This window comes from Zonotrichia albicollis, chromosome 21, assembly GCF_047830755.1.
Source record: "Zonotrichia albicollis isolate bZonAlb1 chromosome 21, bZonAlb1.hap1, whole genome shotgun sequence".
Classification (NCBI taxonomy): Eukaryota; Metazoa; Chordata; class Aves; order Passeriformes; family Passerellidae; genus Zonotrichia; species Zonotrichia albicollis.
Genome location: NC_133839.1, coordinates 1187703 through 1204538, shown reverse-complemented (window position 1 = coordinate 1204538; position 16836 = coordinate 1187703). Strand labels below are relative to the sequence as shown.

Here is a 16836-nt window from a genome sequence, read left to right as displayed (position 1 = left end):
AGGACAACATGGAGACTGGAGATGCTCTGAGGGCTGGCACACCTCTGCCATGGAGCCAGGCTGGAAGAGCAGGAGAAGAGAAGGCTCCAGGGAGACCTTATGGCACCTTCTAGTGCCTAAAGGGGGCTTGAAAAAAATCAGAGAGAGGGATTTTAAATGGACAGATAGTGTTAAAACAAGGGGGGAATGGTTTTAAAATAAAAGAGAAGTTTAGATTAGATGTTAGAAGGAAATTCTCCCCTGTGAGGGTGGTGAGGCCCTGGCACAGGTCATGCAGAGGAGCTATGGGTGCACCATCCCTGGAAGTGTTCAAGGCCAGGTTGGATGGGGCTTGGAGCAACTTGGTCTAGTGAAAGGTCTCCCTGCACTTGGCGAGGGGCTGGAATGAGATGGAGTCCCTTCCAACCCAAAACAGTCTGTGATTCTGTGGTTCAATCCATCCCCAGTCGGTTCTGTGCTGCAGTGTAGAGTAGCATGGCTGGTGGCAACCCACATTTTTTCTTCCAGACATGAAGGACTCCAAGGATGCCCTGCAACCACCTGCCTCTGAGCTGGGCCCAAAGTCTGAAGCCAATGGGGAGTCCCTGGCTGAAGCAGCCGTGCCAGAGAAACCCGAGGTGGAGCTCAGCAACCTGGTGACCTGCTCCAAGCTGGCGCAGTCGCAAGCATCCCTGCGCTCAGCGTCCTCGGTGGGCTCCGTGCGTGGCGATGAAGGTGGGGCTTATTCTGAATTCTTTGGGGATTACGTGCCCCTGTTCGATAACCAGCAGGACCCCGATAACATCAGTCTGCAAGGTTGGTGCTGCTGGTGCCTGGCCAGTGGCAGGGGCCGGGGGTGGCACTTAGCTGGGATGTGGAGGGTTCGCCCCGGGTGGGCAAAGCTGACCCAGTCCCTCAGGGTATCTGGTTGTGACTGAGATGGGTGGCTGTGACTGCTGGGACAAGAGCCCATGGGGAGGGGGCTGATGGGGCATCCAGCAACACAGCAACCAGAGAGCCACAGCCTGGGTGGGAGGGCTGGGAACAGGCTCTTTCCATGAGTTTGCACCCCATGCTGGTAGGGTGTGCCATGACGGTCTTATGCCAGGGCGTGAAGCCAGTGAGCGCAGCCAGTGTTGGCTCTGCCTCTGCCTCCTGTGGGTCTCCAGTGCCACCTTGCAGACTTGTCCCACTAACATGGCCTCTTCCCACCTGTCACCATTGGGTTTCTCCTCTTGGTCCTTGGGCACAGAATCACCTTCCAGGTGATGGCTTCACCAGTCATACCCTGCCCCAGCTGCAAAGCTCTCCCCGCATGGATGGTGGGATTGCTGGATAGAGAGGGTGCAATCAGGTGCCTCGAAGTTATTGCTGTAGTCAGAGATCCTGTTCTGGGTTATCTTACAACTCATGTGACTAATTTAGGGATGTGCCACCTCTTCCTTCCACCAGGGCTGTGGGAGGCAGAGGTGGGATAGTGCTGTGACAGAGCTCCCACTGTCTCACTGGGACTCCCACCTGTGTCTTGTCCTTTGTTCCTGTGTGTGCTGACCCCCCACCAGCTGGCAGAGCTGATGGGAAAATGGGGGAGTCCTGGAAAAAAGCACCAAATTAGGTTGTTTTTTTAAAAACTATTGTCTAAATTTTCCTTTTGGGGCCAAGAGGAACCTGCCAGCCAGATACCATGCTCCTGACTGCACTGCTGCTGTGGCTTGGTGGCAGACTTGGGGTTGGGTGCTGCTCTTACCCTTGGGGTGGTTGAGCTGGGCTGGGTATCTGGCTCAGCTTCCTGGGAGCCCAGGCAGGTGTGGGAGTAACTGTGCCAGAGGGCTGATGTCCCCCTCCGTCCCAGAGCAAGAAGCAGAGGTGGAAGCAGAGGATCGTGACCTGGCAGGTCGGGGAAGCTTCAAGCTGGAAGGCTCGTGGCTGAAGCTGCGCCAGTTCCATGGGCTGATCGTCAAACGCTTCCACTGCGCCAAGCGCAACACCAAGGCCCTCTTCTCGCAGATCCTGCTGCCCGCCTTTTTCGTCTGCGTGGCCATGACTGTGGCGCTCTCTGTGCCCGAAATAGGTGCATGCAAGCCACCTACCTACCTGCATGCTGGGCGACTTGTTCTGCCTCTTCCAGTGTGGCCACTGGCTGCAGGAGGACAAGGCCAGGACAGTCTCCCTGTGTGCAGTGCTGCTGTGGGTACGAGCAGGTTCCTGTCCTTGTCCCCACAGGTGACCTGCCACCCCTCATCCTCTCGCCATCCCAATACCACAACTACACTCAGCCCAAGGGTAACTTCATTCCTTATGCCAACGAGGAGCGGCGTGAGTACCGGTGAGAGCTGCACTGCTGGTGACCAGCACGCTGTGCCCAAGGCTCCTCCATGGGACTGTAAGGGGGGCAAGTGGGGAGGGCAGCCCACAGAAGGCCTAGTGCCAGGGCTGGCTCAGGCCTGGAGCAGAGTCTGGCTGGTGCCATGTCCCCTGATAGAAAACAATCTCTGTCCTGGACAGCGTGTCTCTGGGAGATGTGTGAGCCCTGACACTGTGATTAGCAGCTCAGTCATGCCAGGCATAGGCTGTGTGTGCCCATGATCAGTGCCAAGGCCTCAGGGAGGTCCCAGAAGAAGATAGCTGTGGTGCTGAGATCTGTTTCCTACTCCTTGCTTCTGCAGCATTAGGCTGTCTCCTGATGCTAGCCCTCAGCAGCTGGTGAACACTTTCCATCTTCCTTCTGGTGTGGGGGCCACCTGCGTGCTCAAGACACCCTTTAACAACACGCTGGACCAACCCATGCAGACCCTCAACCTCAATAGCAATGAGTCCAAAATGCTGGCAGCCAAGTACTTCGATGCCATGTGCATCGACTCCTTCACCCAGGGCCTTCCACTTTCCAACTTTGTGCCACCACCTCCATCCCCGGCTCCCTCTGACTACCCCATGTCTGTGGATGAGGACCTGCTCCATGCCTGGAACTCCACAACTTTCTCCACTCTTAAAGGTATTACCTATGCTGGGTGCTCTTGTGTCTGGGATTTGTCTCCAGCAGGGAGACAATGCCTCTCCTCACAGAAGTGGCTCCAGGGACCTCTGGGAGTACCTGTTAGTCTGGCCTGGCAACACAGCAGAGCTCTGTTGGGCAGAACTTGTGGCTTTGACCCTGCAACGCTGTCCCCATTGAGCCCCAGCCATGCCAGTAGAGCCCCTGGGATGGTGACGCTGTCACAAAGCCCCGTGGCCAGCCTTGAGTCAGCTTTGCTGGGTGTGGTCCCCAGCCCTTTCTTTCTCCCCCTTGTCTCATGGCCCATCTCTGAATCTCTGTCCCCCCTAAGCTTTTTGTACATTCATCTCTTAGTCACCAGGACCCTGCCTGCCCAACCACCCCACCCTCTTGCTGTCCCCAGCAGCTGGGGCAGGCAGGAGCCTGGCTGTGAGCCCCCCCTTCTGCTCCTCAGGGACCGTGACCTCAGCCCCTGCCCTGCCCCACATCATCCATGAGCCCATCAAGTGCACATGCTCCATGCAGGGGACTGGCTTCTCCTGCCCTAGTGGCGTGGGGGGCCATCCCCCACAGATGAAGGTGGTGACAGGGGACATCCTGACAGACATCACAGGGCGCAACGTCTCTGAGTATCTCCTCTACACCTCGGACCGCTTCCGGCTGCACAGGCAAGAGGGGAGGCCGGGAGGGTCTGTCCTGCACCACAGAGCAGGGATGAGAACCAGGGGTCTGGGGACACCTGCCCCAGGGTGCTGGCTGGATTCAGCAACATGCTCAAGTATGGTTCCACCCCTGGAGGTGGGGGGCAGGCAGTTGCAGCTTCCTCAGCAGTGCCTTGTCCCACAGGTATGGGGCACTCACATTTGGAAACGTCCAGAAATCCATCCCGGCCTCCTTCGGAGCCAGGGCTCCGGCCACAGTGCGCAAGATTGCCGTGCGGAGAACGGCCCAGGTGGGACAGCACTGCACCTCAGGGCAGGGCAGATAGGTGGGGAGGAAAGGGGGCAGCAGGAACCCCTGGAACTGCTCGTCTGCATCTCCCCAAGTGCTTTGGGAGGCTCCGGCCACAGGGGAATGGTCAGCAGCTCTGGCCCAGCACAGTCAGCAATGGCCTGTTCTCCCTACAGCCTTGAGCACAGGATGCCTGCCCTGTGGGTGGCTGTCCATCCCATTGTGTCCTTCTCTCCCAGTACATGTTTGGGCCCAGCTCTCTTGCCATGTCCCACTGTTCCTCTCTCCTCCTCCAGGTCTTCTACAACAACAAGGGCTACCACAGCATGCCCACTTACCTCAATGCCCTCAACAACGCCATCCTGAGAGCCAACCTGCCCAAGAGCAAGGGCAACCCTGCTGCCTATGGTGAGGATCTGCAGGTGCTTGAGGGCAGGAGCATGTCAGGAACAGCATTAGGGTATAGTCCAACCAGGTTCCAAAGTGCAGTGTCCACCTTGGGCCAAGCAGGCTAGTGTCCAGCTGGAACAGGGGTTCACACACCTCAGCTCTGAGATATGAGAGCTGGGACGAGCTCTTTGCCAGGCCTGGGCTGGACTGTCCCAAAGTGCTGCCTGGAAGTGCCTGGACTTGTGACATGTCTAGGGGTGCTCTCCAGTGAGGGAAGGGCTTGGCACTGAGGTGCTGAGTTGCTTCAGAGAGCCCAGCTCCTCTTGAGCTTCAGGTTGGAAGCCCATCCTGCTCAGAGCCAGGACCAGGCAGATGTGGGACAGGGCTCTGTGTCCCAAGCCAGTTTTCATGCTTCCATGTTTCTTCTTGGTCGTTGCAGGCATCACAGTCACAAATCACCCCATGAACAAAACGAGTGCCAGCCTGTCCCTGGATTACCTGTAGGTCCAAGGAGAGGGTCTGAGGGAGGGTGGCTGTCCCATGGGAGGTAGGGGGCTTTTTATGGTGGTTGCATGGGAAGATGGAGGCTTCTGCTTCACCGGCTGCATGGTGGGGAGAGACAGGGTGGCTGTGATGTGGGAGTCCATGTGCCATGCCCTGATCTGTGCACAGTGACTGTCCCACACCAGGGTGAGTGGCCCTTCCCAGGCAACTGAGGGTGATGGATTCCATATTCTCCTTGCTCCCCATCCAGCCTGCAAGGCACAGATGTGGTGATTGCTATCTTCATCATTGTGGCCATGTCCTTCGTCCCAGCCAGCTTTGTGGTATTCCTGGTGGCCGAAAAGGCCACCAAGGCCAAACACCTGCAGTTTGTGAGTGGCTGTGACCCTGTCATCTACTGGTTGGCCAACTACATGTGGGACATGGTAAGTGGGACACGTGGCCCCACTGGCCTGGCCTCCGGGGCTGTGCCAGGGAGTGGGCAGTCACAGATGTTTCTGTCTTCTCCAGCTAAACTACCTGGTGCCAGCCACGTGCTGCATCATCATCCTGTTCGTGTTTGACCTCCCAGCATATACCTCTCCCACCAACTTCCCTGCTGTCCTGTCCCTCTTCCTGCTCTATGGGTATGTTGCTCAGAGGGCGGTAGTCAGGAGGCACCAGGGATGCCTCCAGAGTCTTATGGGGTGGTGGTTTTAAACTAAAAGATAGCCATTTAGACCAGATATGAAGAAGAAATTTTTCATGATGGGATCAGTGAGGCCTTGGCACAGATTGCCCAGAGAAGCTATGGCTGCCCCATTCATGGAAGTGTTCAAGGCCAGGTTGGACAGCTTGGAGCACTAGTGGAAGGTGTCCCTGCCTGTGGCCAGGGACTGGATTAGATGTCCTTGAAAGGTCCTTTCCAATCCAAACCATTCTGTGATATTCTGCAGCCCCCATAGCTGGTTGAAGTGCAGTGGCGTGGGAGAGCCTGGGAGCAGCAGGATGGAGATGGGCAGTGCCAAGGCTGGGGGCCCCTCTGCTGCCATACTGACATGTGCTGCTCCTTCTCACCTCCCCAGCTGGTCCATCACCCCCATCATGTACCCAGCCTCCTTCTGGTTTGAGGTTCCCAGCTCTGCTTACGTCTTCCTCATCGTCATCAATCTCTTCATTGGCATCACAGCCACTGTCGCCACGTTTCTGCTGCAGCTCTTTGAGCATGACAAGGTACGGCATTCACAGCTCTGCCACCAGGAAGGGAGATGCTGCCATTCTGTCTGTGAGGCAGCTCAGGCCAGGAGGGACCTCAGGAGGTTTCTGTTCCCAGCAGGATCAGCCATGAGACCCGACTGGGCTGGATCTTGGGGATCCTGCTCCTACCACTCACTTGGGGTTGGTGGATGGTTGTGTTCTCTCTGCTGTCCCCACAGGACCTGAAGTTGGTGAACAGCTACCTGAAGAGCTGCTTCCTCGTGTTCCCTAACTACAACCTGGGCCATGGCCTGATGGAGATGGCCTACAATGAATACATCAATGAGTACTATGCCAAGATTGGTATGGCCTCTTATTCTCTCCTTCCCTTGTGCCAGGGCTTGTGGAGCTGGAGGGGACCCTGATGCTGGCATATCCCCTCTGCCTGCCCCATGGGGGTGTCCCAAGGCCCAGAGCAACCTGGAGCAAAAAGCCAAGGGGGTGGATTAGATGGGGCACAGAAGACACAGCTGAGGCTCAGCTGTGGCATGGTGCCAGCATTTCTGAAAGTGGTTCCTTGGGCCATCCCAAATAGCAGCCCCATGGGGAGAAGATGGTGTGAGCCCTGACAGAGGTGTGTGGTTCTGCTGCTGCTGCTGCACACTGCCTGTGGTGGGCCATGGCAAGGCTGTGGTGGATCTCATTGGCAGCATAGTGTAGCTGTGGTGGGCCATGGTGGGTCTGTGCTGTGACAGGAGGGATGGAGGCTGCAGGGATTCTCCTTGTAGACAGGGTTTCTTTGGGTCTGCACTGCCCAACCAACATAAGCCTTTTGCCACTTACAGCTTCATCCTGGCCTCAGAAGCTCCCCTGCTCTCTGTTTTTTGAGCAGCTTCTGTACGTAATCGGGTGCTGCTGGCATTGTGAGGGACAGTTTTGGGTCAGGGTTTGACAAATCCCTCTGATTCCACTCTCAGCTGGGTTGATTCATCCCAATGAGGTTGAAAACCTGCAGGATGATTTCCACAGCACCCATGCTCTGAGAGGGCATTGTGTTATGATCAGCCCAGGCAGCTGTGGTGGGTGAGCATGGGAGCGGTGTCATTGTCATAGGTCAGCTCAGGAGGGACAACCAAGCTGTCTCCATGGGAAGGTGTCCCCAGCTGCTCTATGCTCTTCCTCCTATTCAGGGCAGTTTGATAAAATGAAATCACCCTTCGAATGGGACATCGTGACACGGGGGCTTGTTGCCATGACAATTGAAGGCTTTGTTGGCTTCTTCATCACCATCATGTGCCAGTACAATTTCTTCCGGAAGCCCCAGTGAGTGTGGCACAAGGCAGGGATGTTGGGGTAAAGATTTGCCGTTGGGACCCTTGAGCTTCAGGCTGCCTTTCTGGCAGTGTTGAGTGGGAGCTGCCTGGTCCTGTCAGGGGTGCAGCTCCTGGTCCCACATTCCCCTCTGCCTCTGCTCCCTCCCACAGGCGCCTGCCCGTCTCCACCAAACCCATTGAGGATGACATTGATGTGGCCAATGAGAGGCACCGGGTCCTGCGTGGTGACGCCGACAATGACATGCTAAAGATTGAGAACCTCACGAAGGTGGGGGCTGCATGAGGCTGCAAGGAGATTCCAGGCACCAGCCCATCCCAGGGATGTGGGTGGGACAGTGGGTCCAGATGGCTTCTCGTGTGCTGAGTCCCCATCCCCTTCCCTGCCAGGTGTACAAGTCCCGCAAGATTGGGCGCATCCTGGCTGTGGACCGGCTGTGTGTGGGTGTGCGCCCTGGGGAGTGCTTTGGGTTGCTGGGTGTCAATGGTGCAGGCAAGACCACAACATTCAAGATGCTGACAGGGGATGAGAGCACCACAGGTGGAGAGGCCTTCATTAACGGACACAGGTAAAGTGGGGCTGCCTGCTTTCCTGGGGATGGGATGGGGTCTGCTTGGAAAGCTCCCAGGATAAAGCAGCATGAGTGAGCTTGTGTGTCCCAGTGGGACTCGGCAACTTTGTGTTCTCCTGGGTGATCATCTGCCTGGGATGTGGGTCAAGAGACAGTGGCCCTGTGCTGAGGCTGCCCAGTGGGGTTTTACTTGGGGGAAGATGCTCCAGTGTAAAGGCATGTGAAAGGGGGCTCAGCAGCAGTCCTCACAAGAAGAATTCTCTCTTCCCACAAACACTCAATCCTCTCCCACAGCATCCTGAAGGAGCTTCTGCAGGTCCAGCAGAGCTTGGGCTACTGCCCCCAGTTCGACGCGCTCTTTGATGAGCTGACAGCCCAGGAGCACCTGGAGCTCTACACCCGCCTGCGTGGCATCCCCTGGAAGGATGAGGAGCGGGTAAGGCTCTGGGCAAGCGGTTGGCAGCATCTGAGGGCTGGTGCTATGCCACAGGGATGGCATCTCACTGGACAGCAGTGGCAGCCTGAGCCAGTGCTGCTGCTCTCGTGGCAATGCCACCCTAGCAGTGTGCCCACGTGGGCTGCCAGGGCCAGGCACATGCACTTGCAGGGCCCCACCAGTGCTCATGGCTGTGCCAGGGGCTGCCGTGGGGCTTCCCTGATTTGCACTTGGCTAGTAGTCCCCTCAGCAGCTGATGTGCCAGGGAGCCCAACCCCTGCCTGTTCTGCCAGTCCTGTGGCCTTTGCAGGATGACAGCAGTCCCCCATGCCTTGCAGGTGGTCAAGTGGGCACTGAAGAAGCTGGAGTTGACCAAGTATGCAGACAAGCCTGCCAGCACCTACAGTGGGGGCAACAAGAGGAAGCTATCCACAGCCATTGCGCTTATTGGATATCCAGCCTTCATCTTCTTGGTGCGCTCTGAGGGTAGAAAAATTACTCCAGGTGGGGGGTGCCCAACCCCCTGCTTCACCACACACCATGCATCTCCTGGAGTGTGGGATGGTGGCCTGAGCTGGACTCAGGACAGGAAGGGAGTGGCAGGGTCCGTCCCAAGGCTCACATGTCTGAGGGTGCTGTCTATCCCCCAGGATGAGCCAACCACAGGGATGGACCCTAAGGCACGGCGCTTCCTCTGGAACCTCATCCTGGATGTCATCAAAACGGGTCGCTCCGTGGTGCTCACGTCTCACAGGTCCAGAGGGGTTTTGTGCTCATGATGCCTCCAAGCACCTGGGGTGCTGTGTGGGAGGGAGAGGGCTCCCCAGCATTTGGCTCCCCAGTCTCTGGCATGAGGAGCAAGGGGAGCCTGGGACACACCCTCTGTTGCCTTCTCTCATCCCTGGTGGTGGGGCCACTGCACTTGGGTGATGGCCTGGGAGGCCCAGCTCTCCACCTACCCCCACCACAGCCCTGGCACTGTTTTCCAATGCCCTCCTCTGAACCCTCCCTTGTCACCCCAGCATGGAGGAGTGCGAGGCCCTCTGCACCCGCCTGGCCATCATGGTGAACGGGCGGCTCAAGTGTCTTGGCAGTATTCAGCACCTGAAGAACAGGTAAGAGCCTTGCAAGAGCTCAGAATGCCTGCATGGGGCCCAGCAGCCTGTGTTCCACTGGGCAGGAGGGGGCTGGATCCCCATCGTTGGGTGACAGTGTGGCATCTGTGACAAGATACCAGCCCTCTGTGTGGGTGCTGCTTTAGAGGTGGGCAGGAATAGGGTCACTGAAGTGCCCAGCCACTGACCTGGTGTCCAGTAGTGGCTGAGAGCATGGTCCCCTTCCATAGGGTCATGGGGGAGCAGATGAGAGGACAGGTCCTCATTCGGTGCCTTGTTCCTGTGCAGGTTTGGTGATGGCTACATGATCACAGTGCGCACCAAGTCCAGCCTCAATGTCAAGGAGGTGGTGAGGTTCTTCAACCGTAACTTCCCTGAGGCTGTCCTCAAGGTGAGCTGCCCATGGTGGCCATGCTGTCCCCTGCCAGCCCCCACTTCAGGGCAGAAGCAGCCTTCATCCTCCATCAGGTGATGGGAGGGAGTCAGGGAGTGAGAGCTCAGTGTCCTCTCTGTGATCACCTCCCAGGAGCGTCATCACACCAAGGCCCAGTACCAGCTGAAGTCAGACCAGATCTCACTGGCACAGGTCTTCAGCAAGATGGAGCAGGTGGTAGATGTGCTGGGCATTGAAGACTACTCTGTCAGCCAAACCACACTGGACAATGTAAGACGGGACAGCATGGGCAGCTGGATGCTTCTCTTCGGGGAGTGCCAACGTGCCAGGCAGGATTTGCCTTTGGGGCAGGGGTTGGAGCTTGATGGGGAGTATGGTGACGGCCACCACACAGCAGAATGTCCTGGGTCCTGACCTGGCAAGCATGGGATGGAGGTGCTTGCAAATACCTGAGTCTCCTGCCCCTTTCTCCTCAGGTGTTTGTGAATTTTGCCAAGAAGCAAAGTGACAACCTGGAGCAGCAGGAGACCAGCCCCAGCTGTGTCCTGCAGTCACCCCTGGAGCGTGTGCTGAGCCTGCTGCGCCCCCGCACCACCCCCACTGAGCTGCGGGCCCTCGTGGTGGAGGAGCAGGAGGACCTGGAGACTGATGACGAAGGCCTCATCAGCTTTGAGGAGGAGAGGGTGAGAGGTTGTCCCCAGATCTGGGTGTTCCTGGTCCCACTTGTGTCTGTGTCAGAGGCCCTGGGACTCAGTGCTGTGACACCACAGAGGTGACAAAATGGAGTGGCTGGGCCTGGGAGGGGTGGGGGCTCCCTGCTCTGCCGCCTGTGCCAGACTCTGATGCCCTGGGTATGCTGGCTAAGTGGGCAGCCGCTGAGCCCTGCTTATCTCCCTGCCCAGGCTCAGCTCTCCTTCAACACGGACACGCTGTGCTGAGACCCCAGGGACAGCTGTGTTGTCAAGCCACCAAACCCTTTTGGCCTCTCCCCTCCCTTTGCCCCGTGGAGTGGAGTTGCCACAGCTGGAGCCACATGCCAGGGAGGACACAGTGGGTACGGCAATGCCTGGATGGACCTTGGAAGCCACCACTGGGGTGGCTATTTCCCCCTTCAGCCCTGGAGCAGCATCACCACATGGTGCTGGGGGCATAGTCCTCAACATGCCATGGATGGAGACTCTGAAGGAAAGGACATGGCTTGCTGCCAGCACTGCCAGCCCCACTCACTTTGGGGCAGACACACAGGCCTGTGAGCAGTGCCTTTGGACACTCCTGTTGCACTCACTCTGGGGACCTTTGGCTGTAGGTACCTCCCCAGGCCTGGCCCCATGGAGCTAGAAGAAGGATGGCTGCATCCACATCCCCCTGGCTGATGCTGCCCTGGGCACCACTGGGCAGGTGCTCTGGTCCTTCACCCATAACTGATTTCTGTCACCAGCGGGAGTCTTGGCCTCACTGGTACATCCTGCCCACCCTAGGGTCTGTTCGCCTTGGCCCTGCCTGGCCTTGGGCACTGGCTTCGTCCCCAGGCAACAGTGCTGTTGCAGAGGCATGTGGCAGCGTAGAGGGGTATTTCACAGGGTATTTCACATGCTGGCACCAGCTGTTTCTCCCCTCTGCCCCTAGTCATGTCACCCACCCTCAAGTCTCTGATCCTGCCTCCTGCCTGCCCTCACCACTTGCTTCCCCTATCACAGGGCATTGCTGCCGCCCTGCCACCTTTCTGCTGTGTCCCTTTCCACTTCACTTTTGTCCTGACACTTGTTCCTCAGTGTCCAGCCCTGTACGGGAACCAGCTGCACTAGGTTCTTCTTGTTGGGTCACTGGTGGTACTGGGAGAGGGGTTGCAGCACCCCAGCTTGACTTTGGAAGCTGGTGGTGGAGTGGCCTTAAGGTACGAGGTCGGGACAGTCGCGGTGGGTGCCAGCAGCCTGGCAGTGGTGCCTGGGGTGGAGGGGAGAGAAGGATGGACTGGGGCTGGCAGTGGGGCTGGTAGTGGGGCTGGCAGTGTCACTGGCCAGCAGTGGGCACCCCCTTAGTCAGCAGTGCTCCTCCTTTTTGCAGAGGGTCCTGCTGCCTTGTCACCCACAGGGACCATGGCTGGCGCCTGCAGCTCTCAACAAGTTGCAGCTGTGCCCAGAGGTGGGCTTGTGATGCTGACCTGCCCCCCCCGCTGGGTGCCACAGTTTTTGGCAATCCCCCAGGGCGGCTATGCACCTTCCTGGGGAGCAGCCATAGTCTGTCTGCCCTGTGCTCCGATGCCCTTTCTGCTTTCCTGGCACAGGCTTGGCTGGAGGCCCTGAGGAGCACCAGGCACCTCAGCTGGTTGCTATGGGAGGTGGAGAGAGGCTGGCTCTGGCCCCCCTTGGGCACAGGAGCAGGGCCTGACCTCAACTGTCCCCATGCCCCCTGGTCCTATCAGGCCCATATACCACCTGCTATGGATTGTGATACAATATACAGTATTTTCGATAGGGGGAAAACTGGGAGAAGAAGCTCTATTTTCAGATTTTTCAGACCATTTTTCTAAATGGCATATGGGAAACTGGCTGGATCTGGGATGGGTTGGAGGGCACAGGGGTGCAGCCCCCACCAATGTGCCCCTGCTCCTATGCTTGACACACTCTACCTTCCCCAGGGGATGCTGGAGGACAAGCCAGCTCAAAGTTTGCCGTTTGCCATCAGGGAGAGGGGATAGTGTCATCTCTGAGTCCCCAGCTGTCACCTTGGTGGCACCCTGGAGCACCCCAGAGTGGGCAGTGCTGTTATGCTCTGGGCTTTATCCTTGCCCCATACCTGCCACACTACGCTTTTGTTCCAGGTTCCAGAAGAGCACTGGCACCCAGTCACAGTGTCTTCCCTGTCCACCCAGTCTTCCCCCTGCCACCATGCCATCATTTGCATGGCTTCTGAGGGTCAGTGGAGGTGCCCACACAGCCTGGGTGGCCACAGTGGCCGACCTGCCCAGGCACAGTTGCTGTGCTGGAGTCAGTCCAAGGGTGGAGCAGGAAGGTAGCACCCCAGGGCAGGGGTGGCTGCTGCCTTAACACTGTTCACTTGATTGAGTTTGGCCCCACTTCCAGCCTTGCCTCCCCCTCCACGTCCTTGGCCACCAGCCGTGGGCATGGCGCCAGTGCCATGCTCAGCCGCGGGCGTGGGGCCCCTGGGGGTGGGGACATCTTGGAGCTGCCTGTATATTGCTACCAAACAAAAAGAAGATGAAATGTGAAAATAATGACCGTTTTAAATAAAAAATAATAACTGAATCCATTGAGGCTGTGTAGTTGGGCATGGGGGGAATGGCAGGGCTGGGCACCTGGGAGGGCCTGGGCTGAGGAGGAGAGTGGCAGTGGCCAGGGTGGGGGTTCAGGATCCTGCTATGGGCAGTGTGTGCTGGGGCACAACACAGGTCTGTGCCCAGTGCTTGTCGTCATTCAAGCACTGTGGGGTGGTTGGGGGTACAGGCAGGAGTGGCAGCAGCTGGCAATGCCACCAGCTGCATTACCGGCCTGGGGTTGGCAGCAGCCACGGTGGCAGGGCCCCACAGCAGGGCGTCCTGTCTGTGCCATGGGGCCAGGCGTGGGTGGGAGCGGGTGCACCCTGAGGAGGAATGTGGGCTGGGAGGGGCCGTGGTTTCAGCTGTGGCACTTGGGAGTACAGCAGTACAGCAGCAGCTGCCGCGCAGCATGGCCGAAAAACCCCAAATCCAGCTCTTCATCAAGGTGAGGGGGGTCCTCAGGTCAGTGCCCCAGGCCGCTGGTAGCTCTGGCAACCAACTCTGGCAGTGCTGTGGTGGGGTGGCTGGGCTGCCCCTGTCCACTGCAGTGCCCAGATGTGGACACGGGCAGGCAGGGGGGCAGATAGCGGGCAGCGGGTCAGGCACTGGGTAGGCAGTGGGGCTGACAACAGACAGTGGGGCAGGAAGGGGACAGCAGGCAGGTGGGGGGGATAGGCAGCAGAACAGGCAGCAGGCAGCTCGGGCTCTTTTCCAGGGCTGCTTGCCTCTTCCTGCCCTGGAGGCACAGGGGCTGTGGGTGCTAAACCTGGGGAGGTTGGACCAGGTTCCCCCTGAAAACAGGGCCCAGCAGGCCAGCACCACAGCATCTGCCTGCACCTGCCAGGCCCTTCCCTGCAACCACCTGGCTAGGGCAGTCTGTCTGGCTGTGCAGGCCAGGACAGAATTCACATGGGATTGTGGCTGGGGTTGACGGGGCCACCGGTATCTCTGTTACCTTCCTCTGGCACATCTCTGCTGCTGGACTGTCCTCTGCTACTGCCACCCCTGCTGCCACACCTGCTCTCAAGTCCTTGTCCTGCTGACACTGTGAGGCTGTTGCAGCCTGGATGTCCTTGTCCCCAGAGGGTGCCAGGGCCAGCACTTGCTGTGCCATGTGGCTGCTCTGGGGTGTGGCACTGAGGCTCAGCGAGCAGGCAGGGGCCAGGAGCTGGCACCTTACCATGCATGGCAGGTGCCATGGACAGCAGCACAGCTTGCCAGGCTGGGCTGGGGCATGTGCCCTATCATCTTCACCCTGTACCCTCTGGGACAGACCCCACTGAGACCATGCCAGGGCAAAAGGGCAGCTGAGCTCTCCTTCTGTGCCCACAGGCAAGTGAGGATGGGGAGAGCATAGGACACTGCCCCTTCTGCCAGCGGCTCTTCATGGTGCTGCTGCTCAAAGGGGTGCCCTTCACCCTCACCACTGTGGACGTGAAGAGGTGAGTGGTGGCCCTCTCCCAAGGGGTGCCAGCCCTGGGGCCAGGATCATGTGCAGGGTGGGAGGTTGGTAGGTCCCCACCACTCTGGGAAGGGATGTGAAGGGTGGGGCATTATGGGATGCATGGAGCTTTTTGTACCTCCCCAAATGACCACTGGTGCTTGGGGGAGGTTGGCAGGTATTTCCTTGGCCACACACTGAGGCGGGAGGGGCCTGAGGGCACCACCTTGTGCACCAGCCCACCAGAACTCCCTTTGCTCGGGAAATGTGCGCAGTATGAACACACACACACACAGTGCCCTGCAGAACCCTGGACATGCCAGGCATCAGTGGTTTACCCATCTCCCACAGGGCACTGGACGTGCTGAAGGACTTCGCTCCAGGTGCCCAGCTGCCCGTCCTCCTCTACAACGGCGAGCCCAAGACTGACACCATCACCATCGAGGAGTTCCTGGAGGACCAGCTGAGCCCCCCCCTGTCAGTGGCTGGTGCCAGCTTGAGAGGAGGAAGGGCCCCCCTAGAGAAGGGCAGGACAAGCTGAGGGATGAGGGGGCTGACAGCACATGAGCCTGTCAGCCTCTGGTACCTGCCTCAGCTGTGCCCATATCCCCACAGGTGCCCCAGTCTGGTCCCACAGTACCCAGAGTCAAGCCTGGCTGGGAATGACATTTTCCACAAATTCTCTGCCTTCATCAAGAACCCGGTACCTGCCCAGGATGAGGGTGAGGAGCGGGTGGGGGAGCACCCCATGCAACCTCTCGGGTGCCACACCCCAAAGCTTACCCTGGTGACACTGAGCTTTCCCAGTCCCCCCACCGAGTCCACAGTCACGTCTGTCCAGGCACTGCCCTCTCTATATGGGCTATGCCAGGCCTCTGTGGGAGGGCAGAGGTAGGTGCCACCCTGAGCCAGGTGAGAAGAGGCTGACAGGTGCTGCCTGGACACCTGGGCTGGGCTGGGCTGGGCTGGGCTGGGCTGGCAGGAGGCCACAGCAGAGCAGGGCTGTACTGTGACCTGGTCACCCTCCCTACAGCGCTGCAGCGGAGCCTGCTCCGGGCCTTGCTGAAGCTGGATGAGTACCTGAGTGCCCCTCTGGAGCACGAGCTGGCCCAGGACCCCCACCTCCGGGTCTCCCAGCGCCATTTCCTTGATGGAGACCACCTCACACTGGCTGACTGCAACCTGCTGCCAAAGCTCAACATTGTTCAGGTAAGCCACGGGCATCCCAGTACCATGCCCTTCTCCTTTCCCTGACATCCCTATGCCCTCACTTTCCTCTTGGTACCTACAGCAAGCCCCTGCTCCTTTCCCAGTTGCTCTCAGTTCTGTGCCCTCCAGCATTCCTCTCCCTGGGAGCACGGCCCAGCACCATGCCCTCCCACAGATCCCACTCCTCTCTGCATCCCCAGTGCCGGCCCTCCACTGTGCAGTGCCATGAATGTCCCTGGCTTCCTGCCAGCTGGTGCCTGCCCTGGTGGTAGAGGCATCCTTGGCACAGTGTCAGGCAAGTCTCCCCCGTTTGTACCCACAGGTTGTGTGCCAGCACTACCGCCGCTTTGGGATCCCCAAGGACTTGCGGGGCGTGTGGCGGTACCTCAACAGTGCCAGTGAAACCAAGGAGTTCAAATACACCTGCCCCAATAGCCAGGAGATCATCCAGGCCTATCGTTCCGTGGTCCGGCCACCGCAGTGAGCCGGGCACGTGCCCTGGTGGGTGCCAAGGCTGGGGTCTGGCAGGAGGTCAGCACCCACCCTGCCCCCGCCTGCAGGGCTCAGGAGAGCTCTGCCACTTGCACCCAAATTCCCTCCACTGGCACACAGGTGCTGGCAGCAATCTGCAGCGCACTCAGCCCCTCTTGTGCCACCCACCCTTCCTCACAACCAGGACAAGCTCTGTGGCCCCTCGAGCATCAGGATGAGGGCAAACGGGCATGGCCATGGGCACCATCGGTGCCATAGCTGTGCCCAGCTGAGGGCAGGGGCAGAGTTGGGGACAGCAAGCTGCCCTGCAGCCACTTGCACAGGCAGGCAGACTGTGTCACCCACCTGGGCAGCAGGCACCACAGGGTGCCCTCACACCTGCACCAGGTAAGAGGACCTGGCACAGGATTAGAGACCTATGAAGGGAGCTGGAGGGGGATAGCACAGGTAATGGACACAGGTCAGTTCCCCCCCCCAGTTCCACTATTAGGAAGCTCTCAACAGACTTGGGGGTTGTGAAGCAGGGAAAGCACAAGTTAAGCTTCAGAGTTCCTGGAAATCAATAAAAGCTTTGCAA

At 58.7% G+C, this 16836-nt stretch overlaps 2 protein-coding genes across 5 annotated transcripts in view; both read left to right on the top strand.

Moving 5' to 3' along the window:
• ABCA2 (ATP binding cassette subfamily A member 2) overlaps positions 1-13101 on the top strand; it is a 34325-nt gene extending 21224 nt beyond the window's left edge. For 3 of the 4 annotated variants that reach the window (XM_026796351.2, XM_014270438.3, XM_074556075.1), the window contains 23 exons: positions 508-795; positions 1832-2050; positions 2203-2305; positions 2646-2971; positions 3426-3639; positions 3818-3923; positions 4219-4330; positions 4752-4812; positions 5067-5241; positions 5327-5442; positions 5881-6028; positions 6232-6355; positions 7183-7315; positions 7477-7594; positions 7714-7892; positions 8190-8331; positions 8670-8804; positions 8982-9085; positions 9354-9446; positions 9735-9837; positions 9973-10110; positions 10317-10523; positions 10743-13101. In XM_026796351.2, coding sequence (XP_026652152.1) covers positions 508-795; positions 1832-2050; positions 2203-2305; positions 2646-2971; positions 3426-3639; positions 3818-3923; positions 4219-4330; positions 4752-4812; positions 5067-5241; positions 5327-5442; positions 5881-6028; positions 6232-6355; positions 7183-7315; positions 7477-7594; positions 7714-7892; positions 8190-8331; positions 8670-8804; positions 8982-9085; positions 9354-9446; positions 9735-9837; positions 9973-10110; positions 10317-10523; positions 10743-10778 — 3380 coding nt within the window. In that variant the 3' untranslated portion in view covers positions 10779-13101. The remainder of the gene's footprint in view (positions 1-507; positions 796-1831; positions 2051-2202; positions 2306-2645; positions 2972-3425; positions 3640-3817; positions 3924-4218; positions 4331-4751; positions 4813-5066; positions 5242-5326; positions 5443-5880; positions 6029-6231; positions 6356-7182; positions 7316-7476; positions 7595-7713; positions 7893-8189; positions 8332-8669; positions 8805-8981; positions 9086-9353; positions 9447-9734; positions 9838-9972; positions 10111-10316; positions 10524-10742) is intronic. The other variant, XM_074556074.1, reaches the window with a different exon arrangement.
• A 317-nt stretch (positions 13102-13418) lies between these two features.
• CLIC3 (chloride intracellular channel 3) lies at positions 13419-16809 on the top strand. Its single transcript, XM_005491843.3, has 6 exons — positions 13419-13562; positions 14450-14559; positions 14910-15035; positions 15174-15280; positions 15592-15767; positions 16090-16809. The coding sequence occupies exons 1-6, from the start codon at positions 13527-13529 to the stop codon at positions 16249-16251; spliced, it is 717 nt and encodes a 238-aa protein (XP_005491900.1). The 5' UTR covers positions 13419-13526; the 3' UTR covers positions 16252-16809.
• The last annotated feature ends 27 nt before the right edge of the window (positions 16810-16836 follow it).

Coding starts and splice junctions, on each gene's coding strand:
- CLIC3 (XM_005491843.3), top strand. CDS start 13,527: ATGGCCGAAAAACCCCAAATCCAGCTCTTCATCAAG. Junction 13,563..14,449: donor AAATCCAGCTCTTCATCAAG/GTGAGGGGGGTC, acceptor CTGTGCCCACAG/GCAAGTGAGGATGGGGAGAG. Junction 15,281..15,591: donor GGTACCTGCCCAGGATGAGG/GTGAGGAGCGGG, acceptor CCCTCCCTACAG/CGCTGCAGCGGAGCCTGCTC.